Source organism: Manis javanica, chromosome 7 (genome assembly GCF_040802235.1).
Source record: "Manis javanica isolate MJ-LG chromosome 7, MJ_LKY, whole genome shotgun sequence".
Classification (NCBI taxonomy): domain Eukaryota; kingdom Metazoa; phylum Chordata; class Mammalia; order Pholidota; family Manidae; genus Manis; species Manis javanica.
This window is the reverse complement of record NC_133162.1, coordinates 68,786,126-68,804,211: the sequence shown is the minus strand read 5'-3', so window position 1 is coordinate 68,804,211 and position 18,086 is coordinate 68,786,126. Positions and strand designations below refer to the sequence as shown.

At 39.8% G+C, this 18,086-nt stretch overlaps 1 protein-coding gene across 6 annotated transcripts in view; it reads right to left on the bottom strand.

Annotated features, from left to right (window-relative positions):
* The window catches only part of NRG3 (neuregulin 3), a 1,059,087-nt gene that overhangs the window by 238,114 nt on the left and 802,887 nt on the right, over nucleotides 1–18,086 (bottom strand). For all 6 annotated transcript variants that reach the window (XM_073241095.1, XM_073241097.1, XM_073241096.1 and 3 more), the window contains exon 3: nucleotides 6,117–6,190. In XM_073241095.1, the coding sequence (XP_073097196.1) occupies nucleotides 6,117–6,190 (74 nt within the window). The remainder of the gene's footprint in view (nucleotides 1–6,116; nucleotides 6,191–18,086) is intronic.

Genomic DNA, 18,086 nt, shown 5'->3' with positions numbered 1-18,086 from the left:
ATTTTATAAAGAAGAAAAACAACCCATCAAGGTTAGGCACCTGTTCTATGTCAAACTGTTAGTAAAATTTGAATGAATGAGTAAATGAAAAAATATTTCCGTATCTTGTGGACATTACATCATTTGGAGCCTATAATTCAACTTAAATAAATGAAGTTTACTAGACTACCAGTTTATTGATGGTAGTATTCTTAATTACTATTGTTTGAATTCACAGCATGGTACACTTTATATGTGCTTAATTAGTTGGGGAATAAATAAGTGAATGAATAAAACAATGTATTATTTCAGCTATGCATTTAACCCTATTTTTGAATGGCTTGCAGGGAAACCTGTTCTGTGCTGAGGGTTACTTTTCCTTTTAACCAGGATGCCTGGAATCCTACAGATAAAGAAGCTGAGGCTCAATTACACTGTGATTTACCCAAGGCCACATGGCTAAGAGCAAGTGTTCACAGAATCAAGATCTTGAACTCCTAATTCAGAGTACCTCTCCTTAAGCCCTTCCATCTAACTTGACAGGTAGATCACTTTTCTATATATTACATGAAACTGACAAAGTCAAGAGTGCGGAGGATGGGTCTCCTTGCAAACTGCCCACTGACAGTCTTTAACGAAATCTCCTGTCTGATTAGCCAACACCTGGGAAGCTGGGGCACACAACACCCAGTTTGGAGTGATGGAATGGCTAAACCCATGACAGACACTTTTTCTGCTAGCCTTCTTCTGAACCACATCTAGACCAGGCTTCTGGCATCTCCCAGGCCACTCCAAGAACAGAGCTGGTTTCTAAGATCCAAAGAAACCAAAGTGTGAATATAAGTCAGTGCTTGTTAAAGTAACAAGATTATGCCCAGGATGGAGTCCCTCATGCTAAGCCCCACAGCAGCAAACCAAAACAGTGCTAAATTTCTATGCTGAGCTCTCCAGAAAAGGAAGGCCTAGGTAAACCAATCAGTGCTTGTTTGCCCAGCATGAGTTACCTGACCCAGCTCCAAGACTTCCCTTTGCTCCATATGCAGAAAGTAGCCCTGCTTGAACAGATCAGCAAACACCCAGTATAACTTCCCTATTCCTGCTCACTTTGGTCTATAAAATTCTCACTGTCTACAGCTCTTTGGAGCTCCTTCTATCTGCTGTATCGGATGCTGCCAGATCCATGAACTGCTGAATAGAAGTCTACTAGATTAATAAATCATCATGGAAAATTTTCTTTTAACAGTTTATGGACTAGAGAAAGAAGTCATCCCATCCTCCCTTGGTGGAGACTAGCTGGCCCTGAGTTTAAGTGGTACAAGCCCCATGCCAAAGCCTAGGCCTGCAGGCTTATTGCTGCAGCTGGCCGTGGGGCCCTGTGTGTTGGATGCTGATGCAGAGAGGAAGTCACAGTGAGTCTGGAAATGGCTGCCTCTAGCTGTGCATGAGGAGGAGGTCCCGAGGAAGTGTCTTTCCACCTGGCAACGGTCTTTGATTCTACTCTGAATCCATTCCCTGTACTGCTGTCGGGCTTCTGTTGGCCAGTGATGAGTTCAGGATCTGGGTGATAACTCAGGTTGGCATGTGCTCCTATGAGGGGAGACCCAGGAAAATATCTGCCTGAATCCTTGGCCAGCTCATGTTCTTCAGTTTCATCCATCTCTGCTTCAGGGCTGGAGATGGTACCTGACCGGGGTGGGTATCGGCCATAAGAAAGGCAAAACTGGACAGATGTCTACAGGTCAGTCCTGCATTTGTGAGGAAAAGGGACTGGTTCTGAAGCAATTACATTAGAATCATCAGGAAGATATGGGGCTTCCTGGAAGTTACCTGCTGTGCTTCACAGGCAGGGCTGGCGGCAGCAGAAGACAGGGTACACAATGTGTGCTCCTCAGGTATGTCACACTGACTAGTGCTGGCTCCTCACATCCTCCCGGCCCTGACCAAAGTCCATCCCTCTCACTGACTTCCTTTTGAACCCCTGCTTACTATTCAACCTTGTGATCAGAATGTGGCTTCTGTACTTGAATCCATATGAGGTTTGGTTAACATGATAGTTGTCTACAGAAGATATTTTTTCAAAAACTAACATCAAGGCACTTTGTAAGTTTGATTCTTGTGCATATACTAGTCTTCCTGAGTGGAGTTAAGTACAGGCTCTTTGTGGGGAAAAGAAGAAAATGAGTTTTTGGATGAGCAGGGCTGAGAATCCAGCCCAGGGCCATGGTGAAGGCTCTGGTCGTAACAGCTCCTGAGCCTCTCACAGTGACATCCTGACATCATTTCTCCAAATGCATGTAATTTGAGGTTTTATTTGTTTTTCAAAATTAATTGGCAAAGGTGAACATTTCTGATTGCTTGGAGTAGGTGGGGGGAATAAAACAACAGAGGCTTCTACCCCCTACTAATTGTGATTTCACTATATATAGAACGTGCATTCAGCAAATGGGGAGGGAGGGAGGAAGCAAGAGGGAGAGGGAACAGGAAGAGGAGAAAGATGGAAAAGTAAAGGGACGGTGTTGGAGAGAAGCTTATTTCCTGAGCACAGTCATTCCAAGATATCATGAGCAGCAAATTAAACGATCCTTCAGCAAGGATTTTGACAAGAAAATTTCATTAGGGATTTAAATCTCTATGGAAGCTCAAGTCGCTGCATTAAGATATGAAAATTGTGCAAATATTATTCCTTAGAATAATGTTTGCTGCAGGTCATTGAGTTTCAGTCAATGAAATTTAGAGTGATAAATGTCATATTGAAAATGACTAAAGGAAGGAGGGGTGAAGAGGAGGAAGGAAAGGGCCCTGCAGTTGGGAGCTCAGGTCTGGGAGTCATTTGGATTGGAAGTTAGACTCCAACATTAACAAGCTGTGTGCCCTTGAGCAACTTTATTTAACCTCTCTGAGGCCTTATCTCCTCAACTACAAAATGTGAGTAATTGCCAGGAACTCTGCAAGACTATGTGAGGCTTTAATGAGATAATGCAGATAAAGCCCTTAGGCACCAGGCCTGGTGCAGGGCAACTCTAAGCACAGATTAGCATGGCTATGAGGATGAGTAAAGGAAGTGGGCTGATGTTTATCTGGTCCTGGATTCTTGTCATCCTCAGTGATAAGTACCTATAGATATTATTGTTGCCATTATTCAGATGGAAAGGCTGAGGCTAAGGGACTGGATAGATCTGCCAAGGTCCCAAAGCTGCGTGGCCACCAGAATCATGCCTATGCTTCTGTATCCACACATTTTCCTTCTCACTAGCCTATGAAGACCTCAGAACCTAAATCCTGTTCAGACACTTTGTGCTAACAGAATCTGACTGGTTAGATAGTCCTTGGTAGATGCTCAGAAAAAACTGGGGAATGAATCAATGATTCCATAAATAAATGGATGAATGCATGAATGAACTGATACTATAATGCTTTTCCCATTTAACCTGTGTCACAGAGACTCATCCAATGGGCTTCTCAGTGCTGTTTTTCTTCAAGGCATTCTGGAGCTTTGATTTATATAATGATATGCCATTTTACAGAAAACAGAAGGAAAGGAGAAAACAGGGAAACATTCATATACTTTCACAAACCAGATACTAAAAATCCCCTTTTTAGCATTTTAATGTATGCTTTTTTCTACCATAAAAGGATATTCCTATTGCAATCTTACAGGAAGATAATTTTCTCTCTTGCTGTTTTATCTAATAGGAATATTTCTTACAGCTATCATTTCAATGGTAACTTTGAGGTAGGGACATGGGACAAACATCATGGTTAACTTTTCCTACCTATCATGAAAAATGCTGAGATATAAACAGTATTGTAAGAACAGGAGGGACCCCATCTTAAGGCTAAGATTACATTTTAAAAAGCAGAGCTGAGAAGTAAGAGTCCTAACATATTGTTTAGTAATCAGATAATAACCCACCCTATCTTAAGGCAGGGCAAGCAATCTTAGCTGATACGTCCCCACTGCCTGAGGGTAACCACTATCTTGGAGAAGAACAGGATCAACAAACCCCTTGTGTTAAGTTTATTTTACAGAATTCTTAGAGGACTGACTGTGGATGAGGACAAAGTGTCCTTCACTGGAGGGAGACATCATGATCCCAGGGTCAAGTCTATGCCCAACAACTCCCCTATACCCTTTGCCCCTTCTTGAATGCCTTAAAAGACAGAATCCCCAGCCTTTCAGCACGCCTCCTCTCTGAGGACACCTGCATTTTCCTTTCTTTAAGTGCGTACTTTTAAATAAAGCTTTCTCACAGCTCAAATTATTCTGTTCTGTCTCTTTGCTATTTCATTTTATTTCCAAGTCTTCACTCTGTCTCTGCTTTACTCCTGATAAGTAGGGAGGGGCTGCTGAGAGCTCAGATTTGGGCTTGCAAGTTCCCATGGCCTCGCCTGGGTGACCTGGAGGGAACTGCAGCTGTGCGATCTGCTCTTAGTAGCCTCCTGAAAATCTCATTTCTTTGGGAAGTTCTCAAAATATAATCTCACTCGATCCTGTGCTCCATGGCTCCTCCAAATCCTGGGGCAGTAGGGGCTGGTCCCCATGCTATGCAGATCCAAGCAGACACGAGCCGCCAGGCGACCCTGGTTTCAGGAGTTGGCAAGGGAATCTGCCCTAGGCAGAGAACTTTCCCTCTTTCCCTCTGTACTTGGCTGTTTTCTGCTGCCTGCAAGGCATCTGCCTTTCCCTGCTGCTCTTGCTTTAATGAATTCCTTCCTTACCTACACTAGTCTGACCTGCTCGAGAATTCTTTCTCGTTCAGAGTCAAGAACCTTCCCCCATTCAGGCTGAGCTTTCACCTGGTGTGCAGGAAGAGACCTCCCCAGATGCAGCTGCCTGGCAACAACTTAGTAGAATATTATAGGCATGCTGTATGTTATTTTTACTTAAACATAATCTTGTTATTGGTTTTTAGAATGTACCCATTTTTTGCCATGATAAATGTTCTGCACTGAATGTTTTTATGCACGTAAGACTTAGGTTTTCAGGGTTAGTGACTCTAGCAATGAAGTTTTTTTTTTTTGAGAAGCATACAGTCCTTGTGGTGAGCCGCATCCTCAACTTTTTCAGTGATGGACTATGATATCCAATTGGATGGTGAGAATTTGATTAGATTGTCTAAAGAGATATCATTTTACCCATTTTGTATCATGAGTGTCCTGTCCCAGAATCATGCACTTGATAGATATTCTACAGCTATATAGGAAAAGAAGGAAAGAAGGAAGGAAGGAAAGAAGGGAAGGGAACATAACATACCTTTCAGATATTAGCTTAGCAAGTGGCCAAAATCACACGATAAAAAAGATATAACACATCCCAGTTATTTCCCCCTATCTGGTACTTTCTAGATACCAGCGCCTCACATTTCAGAGAACAGAAATCCATGGAACAGAATCCATGGCTAGCTTGCTTGCCAGCTTTAGGAAACCTTCGCTTTTCTTTTTACAAACCTAAATATAGAAATAAAGTAAAAATTTCACATTCGACCAGAATTGGGCATATTAGTATGGAATGTTATTTTTTACTCCATATAGAAACAGAAACTAACAACTAGCAATATTTCTTAGTGGCAAATTGTCTTCTCTCATGAATAGAAAAAAATTGTTATTAGTACAATAATCGCTGGTATGCAAGGAGTATTGCTAAAAATGGGTTTTTCACAGTTTGAAATGTAATTTTATAGGCATATTTTCTTATTTTAGCAAGTATGAGGTAAAGTTTAATAGGTTTAAATGATCACAAATTATCAACCAGAGGGTAAGAACCAATATGAAACAAACTGTAGTTTCCATAAACATTCTTTTGGATAAATAATACGCTCTTTTATTTTTCTATGTCCTTGTTTTGTAATGGGGATGGTGGCAGAGCTGAGAGAGCAGGATCTGCAGGAGCTCCCAGCAGAGGTCAGCCCTGGAGCTGAGCCTGGTGACCAGGTCCTATGGCTGCAGAAGACCTAGACCTAGAGCACGTTAGTTCTGAGCAAGCTTTGAACTTTAAGGCTGTCACCAGCTTCTGCCCTTGGTGGTTTTCTGAGACATGCAGCTGAAATATACACCTTTCAGCTGAGCTAGCAACTGTTGCTCAGAGTAAGGGTTGCCTGTATATTGTGTTAGAGAGAATATAAAAATGCTTAACCTACTTGGATCCGATAAGATGGAATCAGTTTTCGGCAGAAATTGATCACAACGGACTCCTTGGTAGCCTTCTTTGCACCTGAGGAAAGGGGATAAATGACAAACATACGCATGTGGTTGTGAAAGATTCAAGATTTCAACAAGCAAACTAACCACCAGTTACATAAATGTGAGAACAGTATATTCATGCTTTTGTGTTGTTTGATTCAGGCAGTTTCTAATACTGACAGGTGGATTTTAGAGTTTATTTCTGTGCAAAAAAAGCACTGTTCTGCTGTTACAGTTTTATATGGAGCAAAGTGAATAGCATTTTCAGATGCCCCTCATAGCAATCAGGGTTGCCCTCATATTATAATTCTGAAAGCATGTATACTTTTCTCTGTGCAACACACTGGTCTCTAAAAGGCTGCAAATGCTCTTTCAGAAGCACCACATTTGCCACTTTACAAAAAAAATCATTTGCTAATATAATTAATAAAAAACTAGGAGTAGATTTTGACTACTGTTTATTTTACTTGTGCTTCATTATTTTGTTCATTTGCTAATTTCACTTTTTTGTTAAATTCAACTATTCTTCATGTCAGTGTCACCTAACCACTTGGCCAGAAATAATAGCACTTATTTCAGATCTGGCAAGGTCTCTATGCGCAAGGTCTCCTTATTTTCTCTAAACTCCTGTTTTTCTCTTCTCATTTTTCTCTTTTATATTCAGCAAATGTGCAAAGTGCCTGCTTTCTGCCAGGCATTGTACCAGGCAACTTTCCTGAGGCAGGCACAATTTGGAGGCAAGGAATTTGCCTGGAAGGCCCTGCAATGAGGCATGTCGCAGCCCTGCCAGCGCTCTCTCAGGCTATCCCACAGCTAGCTCAATCAGGTCTGCTTGGCCGCCTCCGCCGGCATTGGCTCATCAGCTGGCAGTTAAGGAACAAATACAGCCGAGGCCCCCAACGCCTCCCTCTGTAAGGGGGGTGGTAGCATTTAGTGGTCTGCTTGAAGCTTAATCTGTCATGCTCGAGTTAAGAAGGAAGCAGCCATTGTTGCTTGTGGGATGAATCTGTCCTAGTTACAGAGAAGGAAATTGTACTGCTGGTATAAAAATCAGATTTAAAGAACAATCCTCTGGTGTTTAGAAATCTATGATATCCACAAAAGAATTCAAAGAGACCCTTCTATCAGAAACAGAAACTGTGAATTCTTTCTTTGGAATATGTTTTGTTTTCTGGCTGAATAAACTATGAGATAAGGTCTATTGCAACTGGAGCAGCAACATTGAAAGCCTCGTAGGTAATTTTTCCACCTTTCATTGTGAGCCAAATTGGAATTCAGGTAATCGGGCAGGCTCCCTTCAGTACCTTTTTAAGCCTGGCACTCTGGAGTGTATTTGGCAATTTACCCTGAAAACTAAGAACAAAGGCTTCTGATATATGGATACCCCAGATACCCAGCGGGCAATTGAAAGCAGCTACATATTTTCATAACCTTTTTTTTTATTCATTTATTGCACTTGAAATAAAGCAGGTTCTATAATGGTAAAAAGTTCGAAAATACTTAGGACTGAGGCACATTTGTGACGACAAAATAAATTTCTGTTCTCTTTTGAAAGGTGCCCTAATGTTGTTAGTATGCCTTTACTCAAAATTACCTGAAATGTAGTGCTTCAATTTTCATTTCCCCACAATGGTGAGCTATGAGTTGGGTGTGTGCTATAATGTGCATTCACTTTTTGGAGGTTTTTATTTCCAATATGTATGGGACATTTTAAGCATACTTTTCTCTTTGTGTCTTCATTTAATAAGAAAATGGTATGCTAAGGAGATTGCTGCTTTTAATGGGAAGTGCTTTCTCTGGGTTTTGTTTTGCTTTTTAAAGAGTCTCTATTACATAAAATGCATTACTCCATTTGTGTGTGGAAAAGGAAATAAGGAAAGATGTTTGAAAGATTTTTAGTCTTAAACTGATTTTCTATGACTTTGGGACCGTTCTGAGAAGTGTTCAGGCCTCATGGGGTATCAGGAAAACAGAACAGTGGCGAGTGCTTTCATCCAGCCTGCATTCCAGTGTGCCGTGGAAAGGAAGTGTGATGACGTGGTGGCAGCCCAGCCCAGGCTGGGGAACCCGCCAGAGGCTGGGTGACTGGGTCTGCAGCAAGTCCTGCTCCTCTGTTAAGGAGGTAGCGTCCATGCTAATTGGTGCTGGGTTTTAAGGATGACATACTAAAATTTCCATTTAAACAGTCACACATGTGTCACCTTGATCAGACCCATCCAAATGTGGAGATGAATGTGGCCATCAGGTAATGCCCATAAGGTGGGCTGAATTTATCACGTTATTAAAGACTTGAAGCAAAGAAAAAAGTCTTAAAATGCACTTCTATTACATAGAGTTGAGTCTGGCAGACCTTCAAGCAGTGTGATAAGCACATCTTTTGAGAAATATAATCCTATGTTTTTTTGACTTTGGTAGTTGGGTGAGGGGTTAGATAGTGTTTTTCTTTGTTTATTTTTTTTAAATACATCTGCTTTTTGAAAGGTACAAAAATAAGAGAAATTTATATAAAAGTCTTTGTTCATCTAATAAACATAATAGAACTGACAAAATTTAAAATGTGTATCTTTTATGATAAATATATGTTTAAGAATAGCACAAATCTTACCTTAACCAGGTTAATATTCTAATTTTTTTCTACTCTGCCTCACTTGCAAAACTCCACTCAATTCATCCACTCCTCTTCTCCACATTTCTTTATCCCTTAGAAACACTGCATCACAGTGATTATGCTAAAAATCCCAATGTTCCCTGGTGATCTTCTGGGTTAAGTCTTGATTCTGTAATAAATGGACTAAGAGCAGAGAGCGGACTGTGGACAGGAAGTATAGCCACGGCTGATAAAGAGTCGTGTAAAGCAAATGAAAGGAAATGGGAGAATTACTATTAACAGCGATCCAACCACAGAGCAAACTCAGGGGCTCGCAAGAGCGAAGAAATTTTACTTTGAAAAATAAAATGGCTTTAAATTATGCGTGTTTATCTACTCTGAGGTGACACTTCAAAAACCGGGAGTTCCTTGATCCTGTTGTTTGCTTTCCAAATTCAAAAGGCCGCAGGAAGGCACAGTGAGGAGACACTGCCCACAGCACGGCAGGGAGGGTGACAGGTGGACGAGAGAACCACGGCCGGCTGGGCCCGATCACAGGGGCCGAGCCCTGCAGGTGACATGGAAGGAGAGCGTGGAGACTCTAGCCTCGCTGAAGTGTGAGCAAAGTCTCTCTCTCCCGGGGAGCCGCAGGCCCAGCGCACAAACCGGGGCCTCCCTCTCTACAGGGAAAGGCCCAGCTGCGGAGCTGCAAACGCAGACCCCGCTGTTTCTACCCCTCACATCCTCCTAGCTTGGCCCTCACCCCCTCCCACTTGTCCAGCTGCGCCTAAAATAACAAGCCATGCCTTCTGTTCATGTTTCTTCTTCTACCTTATCCCTGAGAAAAAGCCTCGTTTTAGTGTGAAATGTTCAAAAGCAATCCCTGGGCACAAGAGAAGAAGAGAACAACACAGGCAAAGATGAGGAAATTTGAAATGCACGCGCGCTGGCTGGAATGGAGTACTTGTTTTGTCTGGGAACAATAAAGCAGAAGCAGTCACCCTGTGGCCCAGCCTGGATGTGGAGGACCCCGAGGGAGACACTTTAAAAGTGGTCGGATCACCTGCTGATGTTCCCACAGAATCCACATGCTCTGGCAGCTAAAAGTGATGACTCCGGCCGTCAGCTCACACGGTCAACTTCGGGCCATTTCCATTTCTCAAAATACTCATACTCCAGTTTGTTTCTTTGAACCCATTTCCTGAATAACAACTAAGTAAAATGAATGACTTTGAGAGAAAAATTGAGGAACTCTCACAGGTGCCCAACATCCCCCCTACAATCTCAGACTATTCCATCAATATTCCCCTCTTCCTCCTGTTAGGAAAACGAAACAAAACAAACCACAAACAACACAAAAACTGTTCCAATAAGGGAACCATACTGTCCTCAGCCCCTTTCTGTTGATTTCCTCATTTTCTCATGAATGAGTCGTGTACTCATGAATGGAAGGTGTTGGCATTGCTTCACCCCCTTTTTCTCCGTTCCTACTATGTCTTCACGGTCAGGGTCTTGACTACCAACGTGGATGGTCCAGTCCACACACAACTGTTTGGCACATGTCTTCTTCATCTGTTTCATAATAATTAATGGTGTTGAATTCATAGTCTTGTTTCTCTGCTTAGTATTTGTGTGGATGTACTTAGGGAAATCATTTAATATCCCTGTTCCCCGGTTTCATGGGACTGACACCAGGAAAGAGAAAAAACGAATAGGCACACATGGTTGCTATCACAGACGTGCGTTTTGGCCATTTTTATGCCTGGAGACCTTATACCTTGCATAGGCATTATACTTAAGGAGAGAAAAGTATGCGGGACAAAAAAGTGTTCAAATGCTTGCTTTGATCCCTGTGTAGTGCCTGGTCTCTGCATACATGTTGGAGAAAGTATAATACATACTTCCTTCTGGAAACTTGGTTTTAGACATGAAGTTTAAGCTAGCAGAAATTGATTAACTTCACAAAAGAAATGGTGGCAAACTGTAGGGCTTGTTTCCTGACTGTATCAACTTTGATTCATAGACAAATACGGCAGTTACTCTTTGATATTACAGTAAAGTAGACACTTTGTCAGTGACATACAAGTTTGCCAATTTTAAAGGGCCTATTAAACACTGACTGGAAAAAGGAGCAATCCCTCCAGGTATTCTTCCCTGTCACCTGCCAATTCTCAGCCTCAATTTCCATCCTTGTTTGAGGAAAATGGAAAGATCATCAGGCATTTAAACCTCACATTTTAGAGGCAGGGTGGTTTAGAGTACTGCCTGGTTTTAAATCCAGGATCCACTATTTTCCAGCTGCTTCGACTTCCTGTACCTCCTTTTCTTCATTTGTAGACTGGAGGTAATAAGAGTAGCTCCTTTTACAATTATTATTAGGAATAAATAATACAATATCTGTGGTTGGTGGTAAGCACTCAGTAAATGCTAGTTTTTTGTTTTTTGTTTTTTCTTTTTATTCTTTGAATTTGGAATCAGCCTTAGAGCTTTTCAAGGGAGGAAACTGAGGTTTAGAAAGGTTAAATATCTTATCCTCAAATCACATAGCCAGTAGTATCTGAACTTACACAAACTCAACTGGGGTTGACTTTAAAATCCTTGCTTGATCTGTGGCATTCCCTGGCATTGTTCATGGAAATTCAGTAGATACATATATTGCCATACACCCTCCTTCCTTTCCTAAGATCAGTATTTGAAAATAAAGGCCTAAATACTATGAACTGAAGCCTTGATTTATGGTAAGAACTAAAGACCTAGGTTTTTAAGTTGTTATCCAATCTCGAAATGTTCTTCAGCAAATCATGTCAGAGACTAGTCATTGATGTAAAAGCAAGTTTCCAGAGCTTCATGTTAAAAGGTAATTACCAACTGTGGATGGGAACACTCTTTAGGAGAACTACTGTTAGAGAATGAAAATGACAGCTCTAGATTTCCTCAACTAAAAAAATAAGAACACAAACAAAACTGTAAGGATGGAGTTTCAGCAAAGCAAGTGGATTGCCCAGCATTTAAGACATGGGGAGTACAGGAAGCAGAATGACAAACCTTGTCTCCATCTGAATGCAAATGTGTGCTGGGTGGACCAGAAAATTTTCTAGTGAAGATTCTGCAGCCTAGAGTTACTGGCTCAAAGTTATTAACAGTGTCAGAACAAATTCCCTTCCCCGCCACTCACTGCTACTGCTGAAGCTGAGGCCTTGGTTTGGTTATGGAGAATATTGTAGCACTGATCAACATGTAAGCTTTCTTTAGCTGAATTTAGGATTTAATTAAGTGGTCTTATTTAAAAGGAGTAGTAATTAGGGCAGCAAGATATTTAAGCTAACCAATTGGAATTAAAATTACCTACAGACTGGGTTTAGGTACAGCCTTCCCCAAATCTTTTCAACTATAAATAGAAGGATTTGGAATTGGATTATTTTGAATTGCAAATACCAGTTGCCTTCAAACTCATGAAGATTCTCTCCAGTGCATTATCAGTAGCTTTCAAGTATATCACAAATTTCATGGCTGAGACAACTGTGGCTTATAACGTCATTCCTCTTACAGCTATGAAGTTTCTGGCTAACAAAGTTTATCTGTGATCTCAAGAAAATATAGGGATTTATTTTTTTTTTTAATTTCCCTTTAAAAAACACAGTACATATAGGGTTTCTATACTATCCACTGGATGCCCTGGAATGTATCCACCATGGGTGAGGGGGTCCACTGTACATTCATAGGAAGGTTGGTGAGAAGACATAAAATTACAGCATGGAACCACGAGAATGGGTAGAAGTCATTGAGCTTAGAGCGTACTCAGAGGATCAGATGAAGCCAGCTGTCATCTAGAAAAGCAGTTCTCTCAGACAAGAGAACTGGTATTACAGTTGGCAGTTACAGGGTGCAAATCTTAGCTTAATATTAAGAATATAATCCTCATACACTGCTGGTAGACATGTAATATGATATGGCCACCTTGGGAAACAGTCTGATAGTTCCTCAAATATTTAAACATAAAATTACCATATGACCCAGCAGTCATCCTCCCACGCCCCCCAAGTGCATGTTCAAGAGAAATAAAAAGCATCTACACACACACACACACACACACACACACACACATTTCCCTTTAGCAAAGTTTGAATTCAAAAGTAGATAGAGGCCAATTATTTCATCCTAAAACTACTGTGATTTCAGAACTGCATTTGAAAGCATCTGCTCAGATTTAGGAGGCATACTGCATTGTTTATATTTGAGCCCTAAAGACAGAGGAAAAGTATGATTGCAAGTTTGAGAAGTTAGAAGCCATATACAACAAATATGTGTTTACTCAACTGCAAGTTTTTCTCAATAGGTAGGATATAAGGGACTGTGTCCGGCAGCCACCTGTATACCTCATCGGTCAATTTTAGTACCAGGGAGACAGCAACCATTTACATCAAGTCATTTCACTTACATATATGGAACATTCACTTTTGGATAATCAGTGGCTGAGGAGTTCTCAGGTCAGTCTGGATACTCGTTCTGGCTTTATAGAGACTTCTGTCCCTATTTGGTCGAGAGCTTCATCTCAGCCTTCTTTCTTAAACAAAATTAAAACATACGACATGGCATGAAGGCACTACACAGCTTAGAAAGCATAGCAATATTTTCCAGTGCAGCTATGAGGGATGAGTAAGTTATTCTGTTTAATTTAGCTTTCATTTTACTGCATCTAAAAAAAAAAAATCTCCTTTTAGGAAAAGTAAATAAAAAAATAATATTTTGGCCCTCTTGCAGCAAGACTTCCTAATTTCCAAGCCAACAGTGGAACAGCATTTATTGTCACATCTACTCCCTATGATTCCTCTTTATGATTTTCACTTTAGATATTACAAAGATTGAGAAATTAGCCAATCATTGACTTTCTCTGATGCATAAGGTCTAACATTAGCGGATTCCTTCACTTGTCTCTACTTGCTTGGAATCAGAAGAGGGATTGACTCACTTGCTTGGAATCAGAAGAGGGATTGGCTCAGATGTCCAAACTAGTCAATGGAAGAAAGGCAAAGACCTTCCTTGTCAGATCACAGTCCAGGAAGAATGTAACACTGAACTCGTAAAACATTCCAAAGATACTGTATGAGTCAGCTTGGGCTGACATAACAAAGTATCACAGACGATGATCAAAGAACAACAGAAAATCATGCAGACTAGAAACCCAAGGCCAGAGGGCCAGCGAGTCTGCGCCTCGTGAGGGATCTCTCACTGGGCTGCAGTGGCTGCTGTCTTGCTGTAACTTCACAGGGTGGGGAGAGAGATCAAACTCCTTTCTCTCCTGTCCTCTTCTTAATCTGGCCACCAATCCTATCAAATTAGGACCACCCCACCATTATAACCTCATTTAATTTTCATCACCTCCTGAAGACCCTGTCTCCAGATATGATCACAATGTGGGGTTAAGGCTTGAACATACAAGTTTGGGGAAACACATTACAATTCATAGCAGTTGCCAGCTGGGGAACTTTTATCTATAGAATAGCAAAGACCAGAATTTGAATTTTCCTGTGTGTAGGGTTGCCAAAAACAATATGGGACACTCAATTAAATTTGAATTCCAGATAAATAACATTATTATTTTTTTGTATAAATGAGTCCTACATGTAATCTTTAGGACACACTTATATTAAAAATGTATTCATTATTTACCCAAGATTCAAATTTAAGTGGGTGTCCTATATTTTATTCTCTAAGTTTAGCAATCATACCTATAGGAGAGTAGAAAAATCTGAATAATCAGAAATGTAAGAACCATCTACAAGAACATCTAGATTGAAGTTAATGTATAATGACTTTTCTATAACTATATCCTGTTCTGATAAATTTAGCCATCTCTTGCATTAAGGGAAAGGAGCCTGGGCACATTCTATTTACTTCTGTCAGCCATACAAGGGACATAATGAGCCCACACAGTCTAGAAGGAGAGAATATGAATTTCAGTGACTAGCTCTTAAATAGTCAAAGCATAAAAAGGCAACTTTAAGAATGTGGTGAAGATCAAACGAAGTAATGTTGGTAAATGTTAGATGCAGATTTGTGACTTAATTGTGTATATCACTGACTAGTACTTTGCATAAATTATGAATAAACTGTTAAGAGTTTGCTGGCCAGCAGCCCAAGTGAGACCAAAGGAAGAAAGAGGGTCCATTCTTCTAGCTTCATTCTGCATCTTACTTTAATCAGGATAATTTGATATTCAGGCACTCACATGGTATTGAATTTGAAAAGTGGTGGACATAGATGTATAACAAAGGGTGATGATGACCTAAAATCAAAGATAAGACATAACAGAGACCCTTCTGGAAGATGTCCTTTCTGGAATTCACTGTTCTTAGAAGGAGTCAATGAGAGAGTGTTATCAGCAAGAGATCAGAGGTCAGCCTTGTTCCCTACCTGGGTAGTGTGGGCGATTCCCTGAAGCAAAGCAGTGCACAGCTTGATAAGGAAGAGTGGAAAGAAAATAAATCTGAGAGATAAATCTTATTTAAAAGGTATCTTTATGATTGGCATTATAAAGGAGAGAGGGAGCTCATTAGCAAACGAACTGATAAAACCACTCACAGCATGCTTCAAAAAGAAGTGGTAATAATTATTGTCTCTCTAAGAAGGGGGGCAAAATATCCACACAGTGTCATTCACAAATCCCTTTGCAGACATCACAGAGCGAGCTGCAAAAAGTCCCACAGCTTTCTGATTTAATTAAGTGAAGAAAGCAAGAAAAAAGACTTACAGTTCACATGCCTGGATCATAGAAGGTTCTACATGAAACATGATGTTTTTAAAGCCATTTTAGAAACCCCTAGAGTTTACTGAACCCTCATTCAGCACAATAATTTTCCCTATTTCTCCAAGCATATCATACAATTGACTAACAGGGGGCAGCGTTTCTGCCAGCTAAAGGAGGTGGGCAGCTTTGATCAGAATTCACAATAATATATCTCCCTTGCATGATAAATGATTTACTGCTGAGGATAAATGGATAAAATCTTTCATTATGTATGACATTCATCAGCAACAAGGAAGCTTTGGACTGAATGGAAAGTGATTTCATATTAAAAACCTCATACAACTCAGACTGAGAAGAAAGTAAGGTCTTGCCTTGAAAAAAAAATGGCACAGGCTTGTATCAAATGGATGCACAGTCAAATATAATCTTACTCTAAGTTTGAAAATCTGTTAGGAGGAAACCTGGGAATTATGTGAGTAGATCATCTTCAATTTGCACAGAAAAGTTCCATTTCTTGATCAATTCTACTTCCCTAAATGTATCACTAAGACCAACTTGAATAACTGATAACAGTGATAGAGCCAGGTAGGGAGGAGGGAGCAGAGGTGGGGGTGTGGTATGACTTAATTTCCTTTTATTTTAGAAATTCAATGCATCATTCCTAAAGTAGATAAATCAAGAAATAGAGGCTTAATGTATTATTTAGAGATATGAAGTTAACAAACAACCAGGAAAATATCAAACAAAAATAGTTTAATATGCTTGCCTGTGTGTTTGGAGGGGGGATGCATGTTGGGGGAGATGGGGTAGGGCAGCTGGGCAAAAGAATAAACCAGAACTGGCAGCTTTTCATTATAAGCACATTTTTGTTGTTTAGTGTATTTATTTATTAAATACACACTTAGACGAAGCTATTTAAGTACTCTAATCATTTAGTTTTAAAAGTGATTCAAGTTGTTTGCTTCACTGACTCTCTTTATGACCCAGTTATCATATCACATCTTCATTTGATATTTCAATAATAATAAAAATTCCCTAATACTACAGTATATCTTACAACAAAAAGATATAACATGAAAGGCAATGTGAGAAAATGAGAAGATGGACCACAGACTGGGAAAGAATATTTGTAAAAGGCATCTCTAATAAAGGACTGTTATCCAAAATATACAAAGAATCCTTAATAATCAAAAGTAAGAAAGCAAAGGACCCAATTAAAAAATAGGCCAAAATCCTTAAAAGACAAACCACAAGAGAAATATACAGCAAAAATGCATAGGAAAAGATGCTCAGTATCACATGTCATCACCTATTAGAGTAGCCAAAATCCAGAACACTGACAATACTAAATGCAGGTGAGGATGTGAAGCACAGGAACTCTTATTCATTGCTTCTGGGAGTACAAAATGGTACAGACACTTTGGAATACAGTTTGGCAGTTAATTACAAAACTAACCATACTTTTACCAAATGATCCAGCAACCATACTCCTTGGTATTTACTCAAAGGAGCTGAAAACTTATGTCCACAGAATGTACATGGATGTTTATTTTATTGTAGCTTTATTCATAATTGCCAAAACTTGGAAGCAACCAACATGTATTTTAGAATGTGAATGGATAAATAAACTGTGGTATATCCAGACAGTGGAATATTATATAGTGCCAAAAAGAAATGAGCTATCAAGCCATGAAAAGACAAGGAGGAAACTTAAATACATATTACTAGGTGAAAGAGACCAATCCAAAAAGGCCCCATACTGTATGATTATAACTATTAAGACACTATGGAAAAGGCAAAAAGTATGGAGATAGTAAAAAGATCAGTGGTTACCAGGGTTTGGGTATGAGAGATGAATAGGCAGAACATAGAGGGTTTTTTAGGGCAGTGAAAATACTGTGCATGATACCATCACGATGGGCATATGTCATTATACATGTGTCCAATCCCGTAGAATGTACAACATCAAAAGGAATCCTAATGTAAACTATGGGCTTTGGATGGTTATGATATGTCAATGTCAGTTCATCAATTATAACAAATGTACTACTCTGGTTGGGGATGTTGTTAATAGGGGACATTAAATCTGTGTGGGGGAAAGGGATATATGGGAAATATCTGTACCTTTCTCTAAACTTTGCTGTGAATCAAAAACTGCTTTAAAAAAACAAAGTCTTAATTAAAAATATATATATATATGTATATATATACATATATATATATAAAATATCCAAATTAACCAGTTGTAAAAATAGATACTGACCTAAACCTGAATGTTTTTCTGATACTATAGAAAGGTAGAGTTGGAAGAAATCAATCTATTCTAACCACCTCATTTTGTAGAGGATATTATAAAATGAAATAAAATGGGGGACCTGCCCAAGAAATCAAAGGCCTTAAGGGTTAGAACAAGGATTAGAGTTCATTGATTCTATTTCTAAATCGAGTGATATTTTTGCTATTTCACATGTCCTCTTGAAAAGAGAAGACGTTCCTAATTCCATATGCCATCCCTGATGCCAATATTTTCAGTCTTTCTAGGAAAAGCATACATTCTGTTGAAGATCAGTTATCACAGTTCAACTGGCTAGA